Here is a 27421-nt window from a genome sequence, read left to right on the forward strand (position 1 = left end):
ATATTTTTTAAATGCGCTAATTTTTATTTTTTCACGAGTTTCATTGAACTAGAGGACAAACCCATTTTGTCTTCTAAACTACTCAATGTTGCTTTTTTCTGAATCACCATCCTCCCCCCTTTTTTCCATCAGTTTTGTTTGTTGATCTTAAACATTACAAAATAAAAAGTACAAAGAGGCTCTTTACTTATTTTCTAATTTCTTATGTGTATTCACATTTTATTTTTTGAACATTTTCACTGTAAGTAAATAATTCAAGAAGGAAAAGCATCAAAAATGAGAATAAAACTTTGCTAAAGATAGATAAAAGATATATACAGAAGTACTCAGGAATGCAATTTTAAGCTTAATTTTCTTTATGCCATTAGTCTTCAGAAAAAAAGTTAAAAACAAGTTTCATCAGAGTAGTTCTTTAATAGAACTGTTCAGTAAAATCGTGCACTTGATTGATGCATGAACATTTTATTTTAAAACGTTTGACACAAAAGACACATGAACGAGCGTGAAATATAGAAACACTTTATTCCCCATAAGTTGCAGCAGAGAATTACTTTTGTTTTAAACATATAAAGGCCAATATAACCACCTTTAACAGTAAGATGTACAATAGCTTACAATTTTTACTGTAAACCCACATACATAGAAACATAGGTATCGTTCCACCAAAGCTATGGACACAACAGCTACAGCACACGACATGACACAAGTATGCCTCAGGATGACGCAGCATCGCTGCTGGATTTAGAACATCAGTGGGAGCAGATACTTTCAGTTATTTTTTCACTTTTTGATCGTTGCATCTCAGCGAAATGACAAAATTAAACGAAAGAGGACACAGAGACATTTGAAAGGGAGAGTTGATTCAAAGACAGAAAAGATGCCTCGTTGCCCCTGATGTGATGTTCCCAGCACTGAACACTCAACGATTCTTAAAAAAAAAAAAAAAAAAACCTTAAGGCATCACATTTTTTAACCTACAGAAAAAATTAGGACAGTTTTATTCCATGCTGCTCAGGGTGCAAAAAAACTAAATTTGTTTGGAGCATCAAGACATTTTTCCCCAGAAAAATACAATTTGCAATCTGTTTTTATTAAAATACCATGAGGAGAAAAATAACATTTTGCTTTTCCCTTGTGCAAAATTCAATACTTTGCTAATTATACAAATTTATAATTCCCCAAAATATTCTAAAATCAGGTGTCATTTGAAAAGTGAATGTATTTAAATCAGCAAATAGACAGCAATTAACAAAGGTGCTTTGAGAGCAGGCTAGGTAAGTATTGCTTCTCCATTTTGACAAGAATACTGTCTGATTGTAAACAAAAAGAACCTTTTATTCACTTTTATGCTTGATATTGCACAAAGTGTGTTTTTTTAGGAAGAATTTGGACTTTACTTTTAAAAAAAAAACAAATCAAAAGCAAAAATCAGACAAAAAAAATATTAGAAGGGTAGTTGTATTGCTATGAGAAGGTATTTACCATGAATAAAAAAGTAGTAGAAACATTTCCTTCAAACAGTATCATACCGTGTTCACTGTATCAATCAACCAATCAGCAGCCTTGTTTTTAAAAACAGTTACACAAATGCACAATATATACACACACACTCATCTCCAAACACACACACACACATTCAGTTGTGCACAGATACCGTTACAGCTGCCCCTAAACAACAGGGCAACACCAGGATGGATGTACAGAGAAGCCATGCAGAGCAACAAACTCCAGAAGATTTATTTCCCAATGCTAGTGATGCGTTTGTTTTCAGTGCATTCATTCACAACCGTTCAGTCGTGCGGCAACTCTGACTAAATCCAGTGGAACTGAAGGCGTCGTTTTTTTGTATATATAGATATTTTTTTGACGACCGGCGTCTGTCAAGCTCACAAAAGACTGCAGACAAGAAAAGCAGAGGCGGCCATGAGTGTTTGAACGAAGTTTAGAGCCGGTTTACAGCACAGACACGGAAAAATACCGAAAATATTTTAGAAGGGACAAACGGCGGGAAAGGAAAGGCTTCACAATTTTGTGGTCCAGAATTGGCATGGCTTGAAGTTCCAGATCACAGATACGGGGTCACGGGGTCACAGAATCAGAGATAGGGGTCCATACAGTCAGGAGTGCTAAAGGGTTCAAAGGTCAGAGCCAAGGTGAATGCTAATGCTCGGGGAGCGCTGGGTGTGGTTTGGCATGGGACTCAAGTACCCCATCCCATCCTCCTGCAGGCTGCAGGAATAGCGGCCAGCCTCTGAAGCCACGTGGTTGCCGGCGGGGCCGTTGCCACTGTTGACCTGCTCAAAAGAGCGGGAGAAAACGGCGCTGGCAGTGCGGGTCAGGCTGGTCAGAGCCCCGGCCTTCGGGACAGACTGGCTGGAAGTGAGTGTCAGGCGCTTGACAGACAGCTCTGCGCTCTCGCTGGCGGCCCGGACGGCTGTTAGAGGCCCCGCTTCCTTGTCTTTGCTGCTGCGCCCGCCGAGCCGACACTTCTTAATGGCCTTTATGCCGAGGTTTAATGTCGTGACGCTGTTGCTGATGGTGATGGTGGGCGGGGTCATGTCAGAGCCCAGCCCAACGGGCCAATCGCCTTCATCCACCTCAGAGATATCCATCAGCTCATCCGGGGAACCCAGATCCACTGCATCTGGGAGGAAAACAGAGGGAGACAGGAAGGGACTCGCATGAAAAAGATGAATTAAAGCATCAAACAACCTCGTCTGGCATCCAGTTTTCTTTGCTAATCCAGATTCCACAGAGAAAAACAAACATTTTTGTAAAGAGCAATTCAATTGTAACATTTTTGTTGCACTTGAATCTGGATGCCAAAGGAGGTTTAACTATCCAGCAGGTGGCGCTGTCACATTGTTAAGTTAGACCAATGGGATATCTGGCCACTTGACAAGGCAGCACAAGTTGCAATCCATCACACATTAGGATATCAAGCAGAGCTGTGAGTAATTTAGTGACAGAGTACAGCATGTTGTTGCCCAACAGGGGAAAAAAAAACACAGGAACCGGCGCAAGAGGAGAATTCTGGGAAAGACCACAAAGGAAGAGAGAAGGCAGAAAAGGCTGGCACGAACCGTCACACTCTAGACTGGTTACTTCATGTGTTCTAAATACAGACATATTTCTCTATTGCCTTCATAACAAGAACCACACCTACGCGAGGAGCCGTCTTCACAAAAATCCATCTGATCTGATGCTATCACAGGAACACAGCTCTGGCTGGCAGCTGATTGACAGATAGGAAGGTCCTCTCATTCTCATCTCATGCCAAACAGATGAGCAGTGTCGACGTAATCGTCTAGACTTAAACCAAAGACCTTCGTATCCTTCCTCAGCTTCCAGTCACTCACTGACTGCATTGGAGAACTGGACCGAGTGAGTGTGATGTCATCCATAGAGCATGGCTTACTGCAATTGTTTGGACTATAAGCCTCTCTGGAGTAAAATTTGCAGATGTAAAAAAAATAAAAAAACCGCCAAAAAAGCTAGTTGCACTAAGGTTGGAGTCACAAATGTATTTACCAAAATACGGGACCAAGAACAACATCTTGAATGGCAAAGCAGAACAGAATATATCAAATCGAATCAAACTTTATTTATAAAAAGTGCTTCTCATGCTAACAAACTGAATATACCCGTCACTAACCTAACCTTATTTAGCTTCATGAAACCCAGAATAAGTGTTTCTTAGCACACCTTCTAAACAAATGCTGAGATCACCATAGCATAAGAAACATGCTAACAACTCTCTAAATCACTTTAAATGAGTGGTGGGAAAATAATAAACATGAGCTGCTTGTTTTTTTCACACTTAAAAAAACAAAAACACAGTCACACCTGAGTACAGATCCCACCCCTGGCCAAAAAAAACGCAACTTCTCCTCCAAATATATGATAGTTCCAGCTCAAAGCGAATGATTCAGTCAACATTTTTGCGATACAGACTCTGCTATGTTGGAGCCAGACGTCATCAGTAACCAGTGATTGGTTCAAATTGGTCCAAGTCAGAATTTCTATGGCAACCTTTTTCACCAATCAGGAGTGAGCTTGTTGGAAGTCTGCACCCCTTCCACTTGAAAGCTGGCTACAAGAAATCTGTCAATCAAATGTTCGACGTGGGACGACATACTTTAATTGTGGCATCTGATTGGTCAGTTTAGAACTTAAATAACTTGAAATGAAAAAAAAGTATTTATTAAAAAAAAAAAAAAGCAAGAAAGCTTATTCTGACTGATAGAATGACAGAGTAATAGCTGTTTGTTTCTCTACAGAAGTCTATAAGATTTTGGCTTCTTGGAACCAGCGGGTACTTCCTGTTTGGAACACCAGAGGGGAGGGGTTACTCGGTCCAGTTCTCTTATACAGTCAGAATCTGATAATCTGTTTCCACAGGCAACCAAGGTGCAATGTATTGAGGTGTAAAAATGAACCAAAACCAATTAATGAAACCTAATTTTTTTTAGTTTCCTAAAATACCAAGAAAATATCCAGAATGTAAAATTGGACGTTGGCTTATTTTTAGAAACAAGAAGGAGAGAAGTATCATCTAACTGGCTTAATATCCTTTCCTGTTGGATCGATATAAATGAACCAAAACCACCAATTACTACTGAAGACTCAGCCACAGGCTGCTGAAGCATTTCATGAGGTTATTGATCGGTTATCAAATAGCGCGAGAACAGAAAATGCAATCATTTGGCCTGAGGGAATGTCAGAAGCTGATCTTAACGCGGAAGCTTCAGCCGCAAGGAGAGCAAACGGCTGAATGACCATGGAAAGACAGATGAGTGGATAAGTGTGTGAATAGGCAAAGACAGGGTGGTATAGCCCAGTGGAAATGGTAAAGGGAGGAAATCGCCATGCAGCTTTCAGATCACACCCTCCACACATGGTTACCTAGGTTACCCCAGGGGCGGGGAGGAGGAGGGGGGCAGCACCTCAGTGCTGGCTCCTCCCTGTGGAGGCCAACCCAGAACTCTCATTCTCCACCATTCGTCTCAAACTCTTCTGCCTCCTGACCTCCTGACTCCGAGTGCTGCCGGAGTCATGACTGCGAGGGTCCAGGCTGACCTCTGGGGAGGCGCCCGTGTCACCGTCCGTATGGGTGCGGCCGTCGGGGCGTGGCCGCAGGGAGTCTCCATTGGCCATTCGGTCGCCACCTACGCCAGTCACACTGATCTCGGGGATAGCCACGCCCCCTATGGACGCATCACTTTCTACACTCACCTCTGGGGACTCTGGTGACGGGGAGCATGGGAAGGTGGTGGGACAATACACACACACACACGTACACAGATGAACACACATTTCATGCACGCACAAACAAAAAAACGGTCATGTGCACAGGCACACACAACCACACAAACACAAGAAAAACAAGTAAATAATAAATGTAATGACAGAAAAAGATATTTTTGATCAAAACATAACAGACTACACGCTAAATGATCACGACAATGATGATGGTGATGACCAAAGTCCTTGCAGCAAGTGGTAGACCAATCACCACAGGCCCCATTCCCTTCATCACAGCTGCCCCCACAGCCAAGCTGCTGGCATGGTCACTGCCCAAAAGGAGTCAACGGTGCATGCTGGGATTGAAACCCACACATTAGACTAGCTGAAGGCTGTAATTTACCTGACTTTATAACAATGGAAGGAAAGAAAGCTGCTCTACTGCCATTAGTCTATGCCTCAACTGAAACTAATAATCAAAGCAAACACACAAAGACGGGCAGAAAAATGAGAAAAAAATTGACGTATTCTACCCTTTTTCTTTTTTTTTTTTTTTTGGATGTCGTTTCTCAGAATTGAGTTTCGGTTCCTCCTCCTCACTGCTTTATTCCAGCCTGTGCATCTCACCGTGTCTCTTCCAGCGGTGCCCTCGTATAGAGAGGGAAGTGACAGCATTGCGGGAGATCCTAGAGGAGGTGGGGGTGATCTCCACCTGGATGCTCCTTGTGCCCTCCTTGTTGTTGCTCTTCAGAGCTGCTCCGTGCAGCGATGACTTGATGGCATTACCCACCTTCACAGGAAAAAGGCCCAGCAGGAACATTACCGATTCATTATTTTACAAAGTTGTACAGCAAAAAACGTACATAGCTGCAGTAAACCCACACCTGTATCCGAAGTCACAACTGCCCTTACAGGTGTGCTGTCTGCGGGCAAGAAAATGGGAAAACCTGTACGCAGATGTCCCATACAAAATATCAAGGTTGGTGAGCCCGTAGAGCGAAAATGTTCATGGACATTTTTCTACGGGCATGCTGCAGGCGACAGGTCATTGAGAGGTGGAAGACGTGGTGTGAGGACACCATACGACAGCATCACTTATTCGTTGCACGTGCGTGCGACTTATTAGCCTTATGAATACTTAATGATACACTCAACACATGTACCTTAGTGGTACGTCCCATTTTAATGCCATCCCTTGAGGTAGCCAAGGGGACTGCAAGACACACCTGCGCTCTCCTTAAAGACCTGCTCCGATAAAAATACTGTTTTTGGTGTTTCTAACATGTTCTTGTAGAATTTTCCTGATCATGGAGGACATGTAGAAAGAATAATTACCGGTAAGCTTAAAATTGCATTCTTTAAATAAATTCTTTACTCAAATCGTTGCGAATCGGGGCAGAAAAAAATGTTGCTTAATAAAAACCGTATTTGTGATGTTGAAATTACACTAGGCGGGCCACAGGCTCCTCCTGCATAGACGCATAGAGAACGACAGTTTTTTTTTTAAATTTTGGTTAAAAACGTAATCATAACTAAAAAGGCCACTTTAAAAATAGATCAAAAGAAGATCAGAGCGGTAATTTAAGATGCAGCCGCTCCTCTCTACGAGGCTCCACAGACCTGGACAAGCCAAAAAACCTGCAGCACCTGCTCAGACCAAACCCCTGTACAGACGCATGTGACTAATGAACACCTGCAAATACAAAGAAGAGGTGGAATTTTACAGATAAACTTATTTTACAGCTAAACTCAGAGATAATGTCTACCTAAGACATTTAAACGTGTCCCAAACTCCCATCATCTGCAGATTCAGTGGATCTAGTCCTTACATCCCATCATCCAAACACAGAAAGTTATTTTGTTTTGGAGGGGGGGGGGAGGTGTTACGCAAATTATTCATCTGTAACTAAGCCATTATCACCTGATTTGCAGATGAATATCAGACAGCACAGCGGCAACACGTTCGACAGGAAAGGGGTGCGGTCCAAACACAAACGGCTTTTGTGTTTCTCATCGGTTTACATAACGAGGCGATCTTGCTGCAAATTCTCATGTGACACATTAAATCACGCAACCGTTATTACGACATTGGGGTCACAAAACATCTTTTGTCCAATTTTGCAACATGGATCTCATGAGGAGCGCGTCATCAAGTTACATTAAGATAAAAGCCACCTGCTGCTTTGCCAGAAATGCTACAAAAAGCCTTAGATTGAGTTTATCTATGTGCATTTAAGAAGATTATAATAAAAAAATGTCTTCACCCTAGTTAAAGTTCAAATACTGAGTACTTTGATTGTGTTGGAGCAGCACACCTTGACTTTGGCACGAGTAAAGTGAATTTACGAGCTTCAATCCTCCACTCCACGGGTCTTAAGGATTACAGTTTAAGCGAGCAGAGAGGAAAGCATGTAAATAATCTAGAGGGATTACCCTGGGCTAACAGTTGCCGATACGCACAGAGCGACACAATGCGGCGCGCTGTGCTGGGCATGATTCAAGAGCAAAGGTCAGCATGTGCACTTCAATCACATGCCGTTTCCTACACTGATCCAAAAACAGAAAGGAAGAGAAGACGTGATGTTTAGCAGGAAACATATTAAAATAAAAATAAATGTTGCACCCACCAAAAGCGCTTCAGGGAACAACTCCAGCTGGGCTCGATAGAGAACATCATCCAGAGCTTTAGATCCCACTTCAACCTCACCATTGCATCTATATGAAGAAACACACAAAGATGCTCAAAAATAAGAGAAGTTGGATCATTACGTCAGACTTTAGGACAGTTACACTGACAAAGCTAGTTCTGCAATACAAGAAATGCAAGCAGTTTACTATATTTATCAACATTTCCTCCTGTATTTCATAGAGTTTGTGTGCATTTCTTAATAAATACAAATTCTAAAATGTAAGGGATGCTTGAACACAACAAGATCATTGATTTTCTTAGGGAATATATATAATTTATCATTTATATCAAATTAAATCAAAAGAAACACTGCCAAACTATTACATTTTTACAGTATTTTACAGAAATACTGTACAACTATGAAATCCTTAAATTATAAGAGAGCAACAGAAAGAAACCTGTAACAAAAAAGACACTGCACGTTCTCAGAGAGCATGCAGTGAGACAGACGGGCTGCAGTCGCTCTATCTGATTGCAAGTGTAATAAGCATGTGGTCTCACAAGGCATAATGGATTCCTGTGATGAGCTGGACCAGGAACTCTGACGTGACAGTCAGTCGTGTGCTGATGCCTTTGTAGCGCCGCATCTGTTGCCGTGGGTAACCACATATGCACACCCTAAGGTGGTGAAAAACAATAGAACGACTGAAAAAATCAAAGCATCCATCAACATTCCTTATGTGTTATAACACAATTCCATTGGTACCCACTTTTGACAAGCTACATTGGGTTTTTAACATGTTCTTGTAGCTTTTTTTAATGCCGGACATATATTAAGAAAACTGCAGTTCAGAGTATTTCTTTATTCAAATTGTTGTGAATCAGGAGCAGATAAAAATAAAATGCAGTTTAAAAAACAGGTTAGGTTGGGGTTGTGAGGGGCTGTAAACTACTGGGAGATCACATAAAAGGTGAATGAACAGACCCGCACACAACTCAGGGGTCAATTTTTGGTCAACTCCTGCCGCTCTGCAGAAACTATGTCCTAGAAATCAACACAGGTTTTTTGGGTTTCGCCTTAAAACGCTATCATCATAGTTAAAAGCTGCTTTAAAAATAGATTAAAAGATGATCAGAACAGAACTCTAAAAGCAATTTACATTTTCTATTCAAGTACAAACATGAACAGAGCAGGAAAATGACTTTTTTTAAGCTCAGTTTTTGCAGCTGCAGCGTCAAAGAATGGCGCCTCAGTACATTGGAAGGGAGCAGATGAGGAAGTGCTTACACACTGCCATGTATTTGTACACGTGGAAGTAGCCTCATTAATTCTGACAACAGTGTAAAAAACATTCATCCAGTTTAGTGCCAAAGTGAGATGAGTGGTTGTGCATCTCTTACCTGGAGCTGAGCTGGCAGAGGGACTGCAGGGAGGTGGTTGTCATGTAGCTGAGAGCAGCATTGTAGCACAGCAGCAGGAAGGTCAGCACCTCAAACCTCAACGAACACAAACCATTAGAAAGAGACAGAAAACAACCATTTACAACAACAACAAAAATAAATAAAAAAGTCACAGTAAAAAGAAAATTGAAGTAGGAAATCAAACCGAGGAAAGATGACCTCCATCTCTCCTAAGTTGCACTAAAATAAGAATTCTGCATTTTAACTTTAGAGATGCAGAAGAAAAGCTGCGGGCCTTCACGACATCGCAACAGAAAATGATTCACCATGACACCATCTAAACACGTGATCCCCACAGCACACGCACAACCATAAACCTACTTAGGGAAGCTTACATCTACGGTTTAGAAAAGGTTTGTGGCACAAATTTACATTTTTTTTATATATAATAGAGAATTTGCAGATATTACAGTGGTAAAAATTGGTGCTTAAATTTTAATTGCTCAACTGCCAGGCACCACTGGAGCTCACATTACCTGTTCTGTGCGTTAAAGGTTTCTCTCTGGAGGTGCGGCCCGCTGTACACCACCCTGCTTTGTCCGTGATTGGCTAAAGCTCCCTCTGTGAGAGCTATGGAGCCAATGGCTGAAGGCTGATCAGAGGGAACATCAGATTTAAGACAGTGAAGCGGCTAAAGGAATTGACTTTTTCCAGTTTGGATACTCACTCACCTCATGATACACTGAGGGTTTGGAGAGAGATGGGACTGTGAAGGACAGGATTTTACTTTGACCATCTTTATCAACTATTTCCTGTGAAAAGAGCAAAAATGTGTTTGTTTTTTCTCCCGCTGTGACCCAAACAACAATCTTTACTCTTCAAGCATGGGTCATGTTTGTGTGTGAACCTCGCCTCCTCGCCCCCCTGTTGCGTTCATTCGTTTGTGTGGACGCACAAAGACACAAACCCCAGGGTTTTCATGCCCCCTGTGTGCATGTTAATGTCAAACAGATTAATAGGAAGCAGCCGGGATGCTGAGTGACAGCAGACTGACCTATTCTGGTATTCAGAGAGGAAGCTAGGAGACACGCCCCACTTTGCTGATAGAATATTAAGAGCAAATGAAAATGAAAAAGAAAAAAAGCACATTTTGGCAATGACTTGGAGTGGCGCGTCTCTGTGAGGAGATTATGGTCATTTTTAAAGGTGACTTCACTGTTTCTAATTCTGTCCCTGCAGCAGTCCTGGACTGAAAGATCCAGATTGTTTTTACGGCGCATTTATAGCAAAAAACTCGCACGCATGGGCATAGTAAGCATCACCCCTCCCACAAGAAAAGAAAAAAAAAAAAGATAACATTGCAGCGGGAGAGACCATTTGAAAACCCCAAATAAATAAATAAATACACGGAGCAAAAATCTCAGAAAACGTTCAAAATCCACTACTAAAAACGAAAAGTTTTGAAATTATTATGGGATGGCCACAGGACCAAAGCTTGGCTGCCATTTTGCGGCAAAGTGTGAAATTCTGCGATTCTTGCACAGCAAAATAGAACTTTTGTTTGAGCCGTCATTATGACACTTGACATACGAGCTGCCAGGTTACGTCTACTACCACAACCATCGTTTCTTTGACCTTTAACCTTGAGAAGAGGCCACCATCTCGAATTTTCCAAATATCATCACCTGTGATGCATTCTACAGATGTAAACGTCCCCAATAGGGATTTCCATCTATCGCCTCCAAGCTCCTTGAGCATCATTGGGAAGCTAATGGGGGAAAAATGCTGGAATTATTTTATATGTATATATATTTTTAGAATTAGTTTGTCGATTTTGAACGCCAGCGTGGTGAGCTCGCATAGGTGGGTTTCCCAACCTTCTTATCTGAATATTTTGAAAAAACGAGCATATGAATCTTCAGCTCATAGCTGAACGAAATGATTCAACATACAATGCAAACAGTTAAGGAGTGTAGTCAACAAAAACCTAAAAAAAAAGTTTACATTTGCTGATTCTTAAAAAAATGACATACATCTATCTGGTCATCACCCCCAGGCAACTAAAAAAATATAACGCTTGCTATGGAAATTAAACCAGCAGAAAACTGCCATTTAGAAAAGAATGTTTTTTTTTCCATCAATTTGTCACACACAGCTCCGACAAGGGTGGCTGGACGAAGGAGAGAAGCAGGCGCATGTAGCAGCCGCTCAGCCAGTGAGGCCGGGTCAAAGGCGGGTGGTGTCTGTCTGTCTGTCTGTGGGGCCACACAACGCTGCTAGCTGCTTTCATTTTTACTTCTTCACAAACAGCCTCAAGATTTCTGACAAGAAAAGTTATGACGCAAATCCTAGAAATAAGCTGCACAGTTAAAGGCTCAGCTCACACCAAAATGCACAACTGTACCAAAATGGCCACAAAAGCATTCTTTTCAATTACAGTCTGAATGAAGGACACATTTTAATTATAGTCATCAGTCGATGCTTTCCTATAGACCCCCTACCAGGTTGTAAATGCCCAGCAGAAGGGCCTCGATGCAGCCGGAGGTGTGGGGGTCCCTGGCAGCACTGACGGACAGGAAGCTCCACAGGAGTTCTGGCAGGAATTGCAGCGTGAAACGTTGCAGCTGCGGCACACCGCTCCGGTAAAACTCAAACAACTGGTGACAAACCGGCTCCAGCAGCTGGGGGAGGTCAGAAAATGAAAGGAGACAAATAATAATGCAAAAAAAAAAAAAGACAACCAGTCAAGTCAGATCAAACTACAGCTCAAACTGTGGATGGTGCCAAATGATCATAATTTCAAATATAAAATGAGCTTCAAGTGTAAAAGTAATATTAATAGTAAAGCACTGATATGACTTTTATAGTTGTACACACAACTTATAAATGTTTTTTTTGTCATTCAAAACATAATTGATCGTTTACTAAATTAAGTGTGACTCAAATGTGTAAAACTATTTTAAGAAACAACAAATACAAGTATTTATTTTCTAAAATAAGTTATATTTAAAATGTTTTCTTCTCTATTACACAACAAAAAAAATGACAACTTCAATGAAAATATATATACATTCATGCAAATGAGCGTGGATGGCCTTGAGTCAAATTAACAGTCATGTCAACCCAGAAGTGAAAAGCTGGTTAAGACGCGTTTCTTCTAAATATCTGCTCAGACATTCTCGGGGCTGATTGCTTAAAATATAATTTTCCACCCTGTCTGTCTGTCAGTAATGCTTTTATTCCTCTTTAGGGCTAAGCTGGCTAAAAATACAACAGCAGGAAATGACAAGCTCAACATGGGGATGTCTTCAAATCATAAAAGCAGCTCACAAAAATCCATGAGCTCATGTAAGCAGAATCTCTGAAAGCGTGACTCTGTGCTCCATCGGGAGCTGCAGTTGATGCAGATTTGGTTTACAGGTACAAACTAACAAAACCAAAAAAAAGGGGCACAAAAAGGTAAAAATAGCTGTCAGTAAACAGGTTGCCATGTTTTTTAGTAGTAGATGTTTTTTTTTTTTTTATTCTGGTATTCCATTAATGTTTTGGGAGAAAATAAACCTACAGATTTAAAATCAAACTTTCTTTTCTACCATTGCTTGTGAGACATGGAAAAATGACTTCAAATGGATCGAGAACCCGCATGTAGACAGTAGTTTTCAGCTACTTTCACACACTGGACACTGAAGGACAACAGAAGGACGTACATCACTGTAGTTTTCCCGTATAACTTTGTAGAGAGCTGGGACCAGGGCGCCTTTGTCCTTCAGTGAGACAGCATAGGTGGAGATGGCACTGTCAGGGAGAGTCTGGAGAAAAAACAAAAGAAAGAAAAAACAGGCTGTTGATAAGTCCAAAAAAAAGATATTTTTAAAGTTTTATTAAAGAAAAGAAAAAAACTTTCAAAAAACATATCTTTTAAAAAGCAAATTGGTGGGCCACCAAATTTGTCCAGCCACTGCTTTTTTGTGAGCAATTGTATTCTCAGTAAGATGACATCATTTTCTTATTTATTTTCTAATCAATTCATGAATTAGTATCCAAAATAGATTTGATACATCTTGTTATTTTTAATCAATCACCTAATCTGATCATTATCTGATCAAGCTTCCAATCAAAAGGTCATTGCATTGATCACACTTTTTGTTTCCCCCGTATTCGAATTGTTTTTTTTTTTTTTGCATTTAGAAGGAGAAGCATAAACACTGTTTATCTGACAAAGCTTTTTTTTATCTGAGGTCAACAAAAGAGTCCGCAAACACATTTACAAAAGAGGTTAATAAATAGAATAAAGGACACAAACAGTGTTCGTGTTTGAGTGGGAGTAAAGCACTCAGAGAATATTAGCTGTTCATATGGAGCAATGGTGGATGTACAGAATACAAAGCAGAACAGGCACTTGCTTGATTCTACTGATTTTGCATAAAAAAACAACACATGAGAAAGCTTACCTTAAATTCTGACAACCATTCCTCCACCACTCCTTGGTCCATCGCCAACATGTTCCTTCATTTGCAATGCAGCCACAACTACCTGCAAAAAGAACTGCGTTATTACATGGATTTTCATGGGTTTTAAGTGTGCAGATAAATAGACTAAGATTGAATCCCAATTCCTCCCTTACCCCAGCGGTTTCTTCCTACCCCTCCATTTGTAGGGGCGTTTGGAGGACTAAATGTCAGGGAAGGGTAGAAGCCGTAGGGGTAGGAGAAGAATTCGGTTTAGGTCTAAATCTAAGCACAAAGAGAATGACTTCAGATTAGGCAAGTTTTACTTATTAGTGAAATTTTAAAAATGTGTTCTTACAAAAATAGGAAGAAGAGTAGCAATCGTGACAAACAGTGACCCTGTACACGCTAGGTTGCAACACGTCAAAGATGCACGCTTCTATCCTCTTCCTGGGTTTCCAGCAGTGGGACTCATTTCTCTTCAGACACACATCTCTGCAGTAAACACCTTCTCGACTTGTATAGAACTCACCCACACAGACAGCCCTGAGTGACATCAAGTACTCCAGAGGAGAAAAAAACACATTCAGGCTGAACAGGCAGCACGTTTTGAATGAGGAAAAACTGACAAAAACAAACTAACTTCAGTTAGACACAGTAAGATACACCTTTCTGAATGTTTATTCTGATCATCGTCTGTATATGAGAACTGGACTGAGTAACCTTTCTAACTGGCGTTTCAAACAGGAAGTACCCGCTGGTTCCAGTAGGCTAAAATCCCATAGACTTCTACAGAGAAGTTAACATCCGTTACTCAGCCGTTGTATTTGTCAGAATAACCATTCTTGTTCTGCTATCTTTTTTTAACATGATCTTGCTACTCTATAATTTTTTTCATATTTTTTTCCTGTAGTGCAAGTTATTCAAAATAAAAACTGACCAATCAGAAAAGTAGATTGTCTCAGACACTTAGGCTACGTTCGCACTGCAGGGCTTAATGCTCAATTCCGATTTTTTTTAAAAATCCGATATTTTTGCAAGGCTGTTCACATTTCCAATTAATTGCAAACTTTTGTGTGTGACCGTAAAATGACCCAGAAGTGACCCGCATGCGGAGAATAGTACTCAACGGTGAACGACGTCACTGTTGTTTGCGGAAGTAGCTAATGTTAACAATGGATGTCAACAACAGTGTTGTCAACAGCGGAGCTCATTTTGCATTATTAGATTCATTTTCACAAAGGAGCCAGCACAATTACAATCTTCTCATTTAAAGAAGGCATTGGAGCCGGGATCGTCTGTACCCACTGTTGTGGAATGGGGATGTGTATGTGCTGGGGCCGCGTCTGTGTAAGAGACAGGAGAGAGCGTGTCCAGCGAGGTAGGGAATGAGGGGGCCGCATTCATGTTGTGTGTTAGGGAGGAAGGAGAACGATAATAAAAGAAGGCTCCCCCCAGAATAAATGCTATGGACTCTTTATTAACTCGCTCTGGAGAATCACATTGGTGATTGACCTTTCTCAGTGAGCGGGTCAATGCAATGGGATCTGGTTCTTTGTCTAGATCTGGGGGGGTCCTGTGGTAGTGGACTCTGTGAACCTGGGTGGGGTGTCACTGATGTGGACATGTCCCCAAAACTTCATTTCCTCAACCTCAGTACAAAGCCAGGTTTTTTACATTGCATCCTTTGTCTTTTATCACAGTGAATGTGTGTGTGCGTGTGCGTGCGTGTGTGGTTGGCATTGTGCCGGTTTTTAATTAATTACATATGTGTTTGTCTCGTCCTTTGTTTTTGAATTTCATCTTGTAAAGCACTTTGAATGCCTTGGGTTTTAAAGGTGCTATACAAATAAACTTTAATTTGATTTGATTCTGAGGGTCCGAACGGGGAAGTGAACCCCGAAGGAGGATCCGCCTTTGGTCCCCCGTGCTTCTGACAACGGTCAGAGGGGAAAAAAAAGGTTCAACAACACGCTCGGCCATTAACCGGGAAATTTTCTTTAAAAACCGCCCAGTTGCGATAAGAGCCCTGGAGTTTGGCCTGAAAAGAGCTGTCACCCCTCAGACGGAGGTCGCATTTGAAAAGATCGAATACGTATCGGATTCAGGACCACATACCCAAGTGGCCTGGGTTGCATTTGTAAAGATTGGATCTGTATCGTTCAGACTGTCATGAAAATCTCAGATACAGGTCGCATAGGGGAAAAAAATAATAAATAAAAATCGGAATTGGGTCGTTTCAGCCTGTGGTGTGAACGTAGCCTAAGTCCATTTCTCTTATACAGTCAATGATTCTGTCAGATACATTTCTCATTCTCACATACATCAGCATAAAAAGTGAGGAAATGCAAGAAATTATCAGCTGAATTCCAAAATTTGAGGGATATGTGGGCACAAATCTGCATATGAATTTTAATACCAGCTAGGATTCATTAGTTTTAAAATGCAGTACAGTGGTTCATTGAGCTAGTTCAGGGGTCGGCAACCTTTTTTACTCAAAGAGCCATTTGGGGCCGCCCCTAAGAAAAAAGAAAGCACCCGGAGCCACAAACCGTTTTGACATCATTATATATATTATGCATGTATATATTATATCAAGGGTGCTCATTACGTCGATCTTCAAGGACATGAGTGTAGATCGCGGGCCAGAAAAGATAAAAAGAAAAAAAAGTACTTCTTTAAAATCCACCAAAGTCCTCACTGAGAAGTACGGGACTTCATTGACATGTAGATTGGCCAATCGGACATCGTCTGAAGCATACACCGCTGCAAATGCACATTATGTTCTTTAAAGGATGATACCGTGGCCGCGTGTGGGAGGAGCTACTGGTTCTGGTCTGATCGCTGCATGGAGCAATGTGTTTATCAATGTGTGAAGAAGATGTGTTCATGCATGGTAGACACTGACAATGTGGAGAGATCAGGTTTATTACTTTGAAGAGTTCTACTTGGTAATCATGTTTCCATGTTTGAGTTCATAAAATCATCCCAGGGAAAGTCTCTGCTTCAACTCCTGCAGGGAAAGCTGCGTCTGAATCTGACGCCCGTGTTTGCATCTCTCTGACAGAGTTTGAAGCCAAAGCCCCTCCTCTGCCACTTTACCTGCTTTTCCTCTCTACCTGTTCACCTGTTCACATCCTCTGCAGCTGAGATTTGGTTCCCCCGCGCTCCTCAGTGTGTCCTACACAGAGAGCGCAAAATACGATAGTCAGGGCGCTCCAGCGCCGCACAAGGATGAAAGAGCCGGACGCAGGTTATAGCGGGGATAGAGCGGGTTAAGCAAATGAATGGAAGAAGGCGGCCCGCTGAAGAAATATTCAATATTGTACACATTTTATTATTAGTCTGAACTATCTTTTATTTAGTAAAATCTTTTATTTTATCAGTCAAGTACAAAAAAAAAAACATCAACAAAAGCTGTGTTGGGCTGTTTTTGGCTGAGTCTGGCGGTTTTCAGATGACTTTTCGGCTGGAAAACTGTGACTCTGGCAACGCTGGCGCAAACTCTCAGTCTGTCATCAGGGAGTTGGTCTCTGCCCCGCGGCATGTCAAGTTCCCGGCAGAAGATCGGAGTGTTTATTGAAGCCGCCCCACGTGCCTCTCCCTGCTATCAGCTCTGCAGTTCTCGCCTGATAAATGCGAGCTCATTACGAAGCTGTTTTTTTACATGGCTCGCGCTTCGTACGGAGCCATCAGCGGCTTTGAAATGCCATGAAAAATGAACAAACTGAAATAAAATTTAATTATTATAAAATACTCATTATTTTCCAAAGTCACAGGGAGCCACAACAGATGGATGATAGAGCAACATGTGGCTCCGGAGCCATGGGTTGCCGACCCCTGAGCTAGTTGCATAATATTAATTCATGTTACTATGCTGCTCACACCGAGTGGCAGAATTGGCAAAGTTAATATGAAAGTTTAAATAAGTAGCACCACGGCAATTCATCTACTCCAAAGCCCCGTACACCGGGACGAATATTGCCAGGCGTTATTCGCCAGCGTTTTTCGCCACGTTTTTTGTGTTCACACCCAGGCGATTTTCGCTGACGATGAGCCGAGTGAACATGCAAGTTTTTGGGTTTAAAACTGAACCATACGTGAAATCACTGAAGCGAATCATGTGAATGGGTGCTACTGCATACCAGAATGTTTAACCTGAAAGTGGCATGCACGTGTGTAAGGATTTATTATTTAGCCTTTCATTACATGACACCAGGGTTAGTACAAGTCAACTGGAAGGTTTTGTTTTATTGTTGCCCAATTAGCTAATCGAAAAAGAATTTTTCTGAAATTTTAGTTTTTTTTTTTGTTTTTTTTTTGAGGTTTTCAAATACATAAATCATTTATTGGACCAAAACAGAACTGTGACCCCAAAAGAATTCAAGGTCTAAACCAAATTGGGACCAAGTGGTGCATCCCCAAATCTACACCAAATATGTTACACTTTACTCCATACTTGCAAAACTAGGATTTAGAGGATCCCCTACTTCCAAAAACATTTTTTTCTTCATCTTTTCTAGTTTAATTTTACTTTTTGATAAATACCATAAATGAAGTTTTTTTTGTTTTGTTTTTCCACTAGGGCATGTCATCCCGATGTCACATTCAGCTGCGGGCACAGCCACATTTGACATCTAAGTGCAGAAATGAAGTCCATGTTTGGTATGTCTGCTGATAAAATACGCTGAGAAAAAGAAAGTCCTCAGACTTCTATGACCAAAGGCATCATGCGACTTTTCTGTTTAGTTTATTTATATAAAACTATGTTCTGGAAATGGGTTTAGCTAACTAAACACCAACACGAATACAAGGTTTTATAGTATTTTTTCCATTAATTACTCTATATGAATAATAAAAAGTTGAATATAGATTTCCCACTTTCTGTTTTTGCTCTTTGGTTCATTGCTAAAATACTTTGTTTCCTTTCCTAAAGCTCTCGTATCTCTGGATGTTTCAATTTGTCCATTTACATGCTTCCTATAGACGATTCTGCTATTTAGTACCTTCTGTAGCAGCAACAGTCTATTTATGGACTGTACCAATGGCAGGAATGGCAAAGGGGGGAGGGGAGTGAGTGACTCGTGAAACAAGGACGACTAAAAAGCAAAATCCTTTCCATTTAGAGAAATGAGTGCGTGGTAGTAGCCTTTTTGTTCCCTTCCATCACGCAGACAGGTGAGCAGAAAACAGCTAATGCTTTTAGCGAAGAGTTACTTTGGAGACAGAAGGCAGTGATTAGTGAGAGGATGAATCAGTCTACTGAAAGGAAAGCCTTTCCTCCCACTAGTTGCTTTGAACCCAACAGTGCTGCCACTGTGGTATCTAATCAGTAATAACTGTATTAAATTAAAAACACGCAAAAGGCTTGTCTAGAACAAAAGAGTAAGACCTTCATCCCACAAACATTTGTGGCTAAAAACAAAAACGGTAAGGCTGCTATAAAAATGAGAAACAATGAATGAAAAGACAGCAGGGAAGGCTATTAGAGAATTACAAAATTACAGAATGCTTAGTTAACTGTAGCTTTAGAAGTCCTTTTGTAAAATATATAACAAAAGTAAAATTTTAACGAAAAAGAACTTTAACTTCGTCCTGTAAAGGATTTGAACCATTGACTGTATATAAGAACTGGAAATAATTGCCCCCCCCAACACACACACACACACAATTCCAAACAGGAAGTAACTGCTGGCTCCAAGAACCCAAAATCATAACTTTTTTTTTTCGTGATATTATTTCTGTATTAAACTGACCAATCAGATGCCTCAATAAAAGTGTGTGGTTCTTGGTGGCCCCCACGTCAAACGTACGCAACAAATGTTGGACCGATTGCTGCTTACTAAGGACGTCTGGTATTAACATGGCAACATCCGTATAGCCAAAAATTAAATTAAAAAGGCGACTGAATTTGACTTCATTTGGTTGGAGCTGATAGTTTTTATGGGTGACATAACACTCGCTCAGTCCAGTTCTCATATACAGTCAATAGAATGTACTGATGTAGTGACTTTTAAATCTCAAACTTTAGCCGGGTTTGTTTACATCAACGCTGCGTCACTGAAAATTTCTAATAAACAGTTATCCAATGAGTAAGCAGTCTGAAACACGTACCCAGGAGGAAATCCATCGACAAAGTGCAGTGGTCGTTTGTGGTTTTAATGTTACACACTTAGAAACACATTTGAAACTGTGGACATATGTAATAGCTTTACTAAAAGAAAATAACACTACAATTTCTCAGCTATTGTGACACAAAGCAAAAGAAAAAAGCAGTGCAAAAAATACCCACTTCCATTTAGAACACAATTACATTAGCAGCCGCAAGCTTGTCTGATTTAGATCCCGTTTCATGAATCTGCAGTAGATTATAGGATTGACAGATTATGAGAGGAACCAACAGCGTGGCAACACATTTGTTCAGATCACGGAGCAGTCAGTACATTTCTTCCTTGTAGCTCAACTACACTGACTGGCTAATAGATCAGGATGGGAAGTGCTAAAGACAAGTGGCTCAAAAGGCTTCATAAGCACACGCAACAACTCACAAATACATCCATACATTTATCTAGAAAAACGCCGGGGAGATGGAGACAGGCGGACTAGAAAAAGACGAGCTCTGAAGATGACAGACGAGGAAGAAGAATAGAGAAAAGCTTCAGGTTTCTTGTCGAGGTGTCTGAAATCAATTGCAATCTAGCTCCCTCAAGAATATTTTTATGAATCCTCTACATTTACACTTCTCTATATAGTTGAAACGAAGCAAAACCCACTTCACAACTGAATTTTAAAGAGCAATAAAGAGAATTACACGAGGTGAACTTTGAGTGTAAGCTGTTGCAGGAGACTGAGATGACATTTCATAGGTCTATCTGGCAAATGTGGAAGTGTGAGGGTTTTGTAACGTCCCAAAAGGACTGAGACAGAGAGGTGAATAAAAACAGAGTTAATTACTGTTCAGTCAGTTCCAGGCAATCTCCAAAATGAATGAAAGAGAACACCTCCTTTCTTCAGACCCATTTCAGTCTCTTAAGATGTATTTTTGTCATTCAACGGTTTTGTTTTACTAATGCAAAAACTATGTGCCAAGTAGAGAAAGGAGTGATAGAATTGTGCCACCCATTGCACAAGTCTGTGTTTACAAGTGTTGACTCAGTCTCTAGGTTTGGCCAAACCAGTTTCTGTGATGCTGACAGCTTCTTCCCCGTGAACCCACAGCGAGGTCTTAAACTCTGACACACATACATGCTGGATATCCCGTCTAAATGAGCTTACATCTGACTCCTCCTTCTACAGACCTCTCCCATCACAAACAAGTCTGTCTTGAATTTCTAATCCTTGGCGAGTTCCTGACGGGGAGTCACTTGTAGCAATCACAGAAAAGCAGATCCTCCCCCCCTACCTGCATCGTGGAAACATAAAAAAACAAAACTCCCTCTTCTTTCTCTTTCGGCTTTTCCCATCAGGGGTCGCCACAGCGAATCATCCTTTTCCACCTCACTCTATCATGGACATCTTCTACCCTAACATTAGCCAACTTCATGTCCTCTGTTAAGACATCCATGTATCTCCTCTTTGGCCGTCCTCTCGCCCTCCTGCCAGGCAGCTCCATCTCCAACATCCTTCTACCAATATATCCACTATCCCTCCTCTGAACATGTCCAAACCATCTCAGTCTGGCTTCTCTGACTTTGTCCCTAACACAAGCAACATGAGCCGTCCCTCTGATGTACTCGTTCCTTATCCTGTCTAACCTGGTCACTCCTAAGGAGAACCTCAACATCTTCATCTCCGCTACCTCCATCTCAGCCTCTTGTCTCGGTCTCACTGCTACCGTCTCTAACCCATAGAGCAGAGCTGGTCTCACCACTGTCTTGTACACCTTTCCTTTGAGTCTTGCTGACACTCTTCTGTCACACAACACTCCTGACACTTTCCTCCAACCGCTCCAACCTGCCTGCACTCGCCTCTTCACCTCTTTTCCACACTCCCCATCACACTGAACTGTTGACCCCAAGTACTTAAACTCCTGCACCTGAACAAAAAACAAAAAACAAAACTCCCTAATAGGCATCATAAATTTGGAATGACATACCTCTAAAAGTTGGTTATTAGAGAACTGAAGAAAAGCCGAGTGAGAATGAATTGCAGGCCTTCCCGTCCCTGCTGATTATCTCATTTCCTTTTGCACTTTTTAGGAACCTTTTTTTAACTAAGGAAGTGAAAGGACCAATAAGAATAAAGGCTTAAAAGTGGGGAAGGGAAGATAAAAAACAGAGAGATGAAGTGGTTGGTTTTGCTAGTGGCCGAGCTGCCTCGGCTGCTTTTTCCTGTGGTGCAGGGTGCAGCTGCATCGAGCCCCAGGTTCTGGTGACAGTGACAATACAGCTTATAATGAGACGGCTTAAAAAAGTCAAACAAACCCCCTCTTGAATTCACAGATGACTTAAAGACCCATTCCAGTGAAAACTGAGTTTTTTAAACATGTTTCCGATGATGGAGGCTTGACTGCCAAATCTTTCCAACCTTACAGCTAAATAAAAAAAGAATCTGAGCGATTATACCAAAGATTTATGACCTAAACATCTGACCCACATAGGTGTCCTTTTTAACCACCTAAAGAATCTTCTTTGCCCTCGATTAACAATTTATAACACTCCTTTGTCACGTTGTTTACTGACATCTTTATTTAGATCCTCTTGCCCTGAGTTCATGCTGTCCCATACAACTATTTTCCCCCCTTTAAGTACTACACAAAAGCAGGTTGAAGGTACACCAGAAAAATGTGGATGGATAGCATGTTCGTCTCTTCTTTTCTTCTCACAAACAGAAAACTGCCTGCAGCGACAGAGATGAGAGTTGGTGGGTTTTGGTGGTGGGGATGCTAAGAATGGACAAAGTAAAAGTCTTTCAGAAAATCTACTCTCCCTTATACCGATAAGTGAGAGATGCATTTCATCCTTTTCAGTTCCCCGTCTTCCTTAATATGCGCCTGAGGGGGACTCCTTTTAAAATTTGCTTCTCAAAACTTTTTGATTTCCTCCGCTCTCTTTAATCTGCGATTGCTCGTCACGGAAAAATACCTGATAATATGTTTGGCATGCAATGTGACTTTGAATACAGAAAGAAAGAAGTGTTTTAAATATGTTCTGTGAAGCTATTTGCATGATAATGTTCTTTAAAATATAAAACGCACCTTTGTGAAAAGAAATTTAAAAACAAAACAATCGTGTTAAACTGCATTGAGATGTTGATCCATTCATTTTAAAAAATAGGCTACGAGCCCCTAAGCTCTGTGAGCGTCAGGGCTATCTGGTCAAAAACAGCCAGAAAATAATGTAGATAATGATTCCATCTACATTTGTTTGGAGAACAATTACATTTCCTACTAGGTCTGCACAATAAATTGCAAATTTATCGTTATCACGATATCATAGGCAATATGCATAATCACAAAAGACGGCAAAACTGCAGCAAATGGTTACTTCAAATGTGCTAAAACGATCTTATGGCAGCTTGAATCATTCAACGCATAAAATAAATCCCTTTATGCAATCGACCAATCAGATGAAGCCCTTTGATGTTAGACGCTCGCCTCCCATGTAGACTAGTTTTATTTACACTTGTATGCTGACTCTTATTTAAATTGAACTGCAGTGAAATGGAAATTATGTTTTTGGTTGTTTTCCTATTTGTTCATATATCGCAAGTAATAATAGTGATCAATATTGATCACCAAATATCGCGAGTTTCCCTCATTTATTGCAGGCTTATTTCCTACTTGGATTGATGTTATTTAACCTCTAAGACCAGGCGCCCACATGCATGAACATCACATTTTGGGTTGTGTTACCACAATGGTAAATTCTGCTGAAGTGAAGCCCTGTGAACACTTGTTTAGGAGGTTAGCTCACATAATCAGCACATGTCTTAAGAGGTTAAGTATATATGTTTGGGTTTTTCTTTTGGTCTAAGACCTAAGAAAACATATTGTCTCCTAAAGATTGCCTTGTCTTCTTAAAAAATGAAAGCAGTTGTTGTTACCATAGGGGGTACCTTCAGATAATAAAAGCCAATGAAATGATAATAACAGTGATAAGACTTGTTATATAAATGCCCCCCTAACAAATAGTTGGGGGGGGGGGGTCCTGCATAACTTTTACTTTAGCAAAGTAACCATAATTTTGTGTTTGGTTTTATTTATTCATTGATTTTGAATTTTTATCCCTTGCTTAATGTTCTTATTGTATTTTTAATACTTTGCCTTAATGTTTTCAGGATGGATCCAGCCTGCTGGATAAAAAAGGGAAATGTCTTCAATAATAAAAGAATAAGCCAATCTTACTGCTTTTATTTATTTATTTTTACTTTGATTAAATCATTGCAGATGAATGAGCATCCCCAGAAATCTTTAAGATGCCTCAGCACTGAAGTACAGTAGTGCCAAACAAATGAAGCGGTTTTAGGAAGAAGGGGCTTCGAGGTGGAAAAGCATCATCATTGAATGGGTTTCTCTGGAATCCCATTTAAACCAAGCTTTGGGAGGTCAATCTTTTCACAGGTCGCTTTAGAAAACCCCAAACTAGCAGATTAGAGGGAAGAAAAGTCTAATCTTATCACAACTTTTAAAACGAATGATTGAAACCGTTTCGGAACTAGCTTGTAGTCGTTTCACTTCCTCTCACATGTGCATACTCTCAGCATTAAATCATCACAAATATCTCATCAAAACACACCCACAGACAGTGGGTACAAAGTCTCTTATCTGGATTGTGGATATCTGTAGCAAAAATTAAAACAAGCGGATATTAATGACAACTTTTCTGCTCTTTTTAAAATCAATATTAAATAGATTTATTTGGAAATAAATCAAAATAAGGACCTAAATTGCTACCTACCGAGTACACACAGGTTCTCTACAGGAATGTTAAACTCCTCATTAACAAAAGTGTTACTTAAAAAAAACTATGAACAACTCCGGTTGTTCAGTTGGCGTTTTTTCCTCATGGATATTAGCCAAAATGTGTAAATCTATCTTCCGCCGTCATGCGCTTGCTGTTACGGACCGAGCTGTCGCCGCGGCTGCATCCAGATTAGCTAGTTAGCTAGCGCAGCTAAAGCGCTAAGTGAACCAACTTCCTCTTTACTTACTTTCATGCTATCTGCCAGGTTCCTGGTATCAAAGTCCTCTGCTGGTCCGAAGAGGTGAACAAATTGATATCACCCTGCTAATACATACATTTCTTCTTTTCAGCATTGTCGCCTCCTTCCATCTTCACTACTTTCTCCACTAATCAATGGGACACGATCTACGTGGAGTGACAGAGTTTTAAGCCAATCAGTACACAGATCGTCATCAATAGCCACGCCTCCTGGACGCATTGTTCAATCAAATTCGAGCTGCCGTCAGCAAACGAACAGTTACTGCAATCAAGTCTGGTTGTCCATGTCAGCTGCAGTTTTTGACAGTCGAATGGTCCTGCTATATAAAAATCAATACATCAAATGCAATTAATCAAGTAAATTAATTAAAGAAAAATGTTAGACGTTTTTTTAAGGAAAGAACTGTAAAGACTTTATATTGATAACGATTTATGATATAACCACTTCGCTTTAGACTAACCATGACATTTAAACAAATAGTTGGCTTTATTTTTATATCATTTGTTTTTTTCCTTTATTAAATACTTACCTTTGTACATACATAAGTTTATAATATAACACAATAAAAGCCCATTGTTAAATCCCTCGTGGAGCGATTTCAAAATGATTTGTGGAAACGGCAATTTCTTTTTTTTTTATTGAACAATTGCAACATACAGAACCACCAAATGAAAAATTAAAAATAATTACACTTCTGAATACAGACTAAACATGTTACATTCTTAGAAAGATTCTAAATATTAGCAACACATACAAAAAATAAAAAAAGTAAATATAGAAAAAAAAATAGATAAAATAAAAAGAGAAAATGCGAGAGTAAACTTATGTTATCATTCCAAAAGATTTACAAATGTTAATTGTTTTGTGAGCTTTTGTATTTTTTGAAGCTGAAATCAAGTTTAAATATTGCTGCAGTTCCAGTTTGAACACAAAGAAATCAGTTTTTTTATTAGAAAATTTGCTTTTGTGAATTTGGAATTTAGCCATAAATAATAACATGTTTATGCAAAAGAAAGCATCTCGATCTTTGACATCAAAGCTATGAAAACCAAATAGTATGTTTTTATAATAAAGTTGTAAAACAGCAAAAATAGAGTTGGAGATAAATTTGTTAAAGTTTTTCCAAAATTTGTATGTGAATTCACAAGACCAAAATAAATGGGCGCAGGTTTCGGGTTGTTTCTGGCAGAATTGTGGAAACGGCAAATGTCTATTTTATATTGCAACAGTTGCGGTTTCAAATCAGATTTCAAAATAAGAGCTGGAATCTGTCAAACACTACACGTTTACAATCCTTAACCAAGTCAAGCAGGCTTCACTTAACATTCGCCATTTAAATACTGTGATAAGCAGACACATTTTAAGCGATTAATTATTTATCTTAGGGGATTTAGAGATACACAGGCTTGTTTTTTTTTTACATATTAAATGACATCTACTGGTTTGCACTGAGCAGGAATGAATTTTGACAGGAACGTTAAATATTACTCTGGAAAATAGGGCTGTAGTGCCACCTTCTGTTAGTAAATGGAGACACAAAGCCTTTGTCTGAACCAAAAAAACCAGGAACCATCCATAAATAGTAAATTAAAAATTAATAGTGTCATACACTTTAAACATGTACCGGTAATTACTCATATTAGTGTTTATAAGAGAAACATAAAAATATTGTTAGTTAATTTATTAATTTTTCAAACCAAATTTTATATACATGAATGCAGAGTTAAACTATGTTTTATTTTCTGAATTTCATTAATTTTATAACACTCTCAAACATATTAATACTCTCAAAGAGGTTGTAATTTGTACCACCCTGTTAGTTGATTTTTTTTCTCTTATTTTTTTTCATTTTATTTTTATTATTCTTTGTTTAGCATTTGTTAACTTATGCCTTACTTACATGCCCCTTCCTGTAACTATTTTGTGTTGAAATTTCATTGTGTTTTCATGTGTTTGGATGCACCTTGTCTACATGTTATGCAAGTATACTTAAATTCTTTAAATAAAAAAATACATTGGATTAATTGGACGAATTGGACATTCGACAAATTAATTTTTACTTTAATAAAAACCATACAAGAAGGAAACATCAGCAAAAATATGAGAATCAAGTCATGAAATCAAGAGAAAAATATAAAGTTGTAGATTTATGTTTCAAAAAGTAGTTATTTTACCAAAAAAAAAATCACGTTTTTCAAAATAAAATGTTACATTTAGCATTTAAAGTGTTTTAAGAAAGAAGATGAAAATTTTATTTCTTATTGCAGACAATCAAAGCACAGGGATGAATGTCACACTGCTTAAAAATCTCACTTAATCTGTTTTACCTTTTCTGTTAATAAACATTTTAATTTTTATAAAATTACAATATTACTTTTCAAAAAGCTCTGATATTTCCTTGTAAAATTACAACTTTGTAGGTAATACATTTATGAGTATATTCTTGTAAAATGTTGAAATATTTCTCTCATTCTTTTCTTTATTCTCATCTTTGTATTTATTTTATTTCACTCCACCATACAGAACACATTCAAGA

The 27421-nt window shown here is 39.6% G+C and overlaps 1 protein-coding gene across 4 annotated transcripts; it reads right to left on the reverse strand.

Annotated features, from left to right (window-relative positions):
• Positions 1–503: 503 nt before the first annotated feature.
• Positions 504–25080, reverse strand: hycc1 (hyccin PI4KA lipid kinase complex subunit 1). Of its 4 annotated transcripts, XM_078954960.1 has the most exons (13): positions 24874–25045; positions 13899–14007; positions 13726–13807; positions 12982–13083; positions 11776–11955; positions 10006–10086; positions 9811–9926; positions 9275–9370; positions 8435–8551; positions 7872–7959; positions 5872–6034; positions 4906–5246; positions 504–2644 (listed from the first exon to the last, which is right to left on the reverse strand). In XM_078954960.1, the coding sequence occupies exons 3-12, from the start codon at positions 13774–13776 to the stop codon at positions 4948–4950; spliced, it is 1293 nt and encodes a 430-aa protein (XP_078811086.1). In that variant the 5' UTR covers positions 13777–13807; positions 13899–14007; positions 24874–25045; the 3' UTR covers positions 504–2644; positions 4906–4947. The 4 variants fall into 4 exon arrangements, with proteins under 4 accessions (XP_078811086.1, XP_011479112.1, XP_023815557.1 ...); XM_011480810.4 differs by lacking the exon at positions 13899–14007 and having other exon boundaries at positions 24874–25080; XM_023959789.2 differs by lacking the exon at positions 4906–5246.
• Between the last annotated feature and the right edge of the window lie 2341 nt (positions 25081–27421).

Source organism: Oryzias latipes, chromosome 11 (assembly GCF_053564925.1).
Source record: "Oryzias latipes strain Hd-rR chromosome 11, Olatipes_Hd-rR_3.1".
Classification (NCBI taxonomy): Eukaryota; Metazoa; Chordata; class Actinopteri; order Beloniformes; family Adrianichthyidae; genus Oryzias; species Oryzias latipes.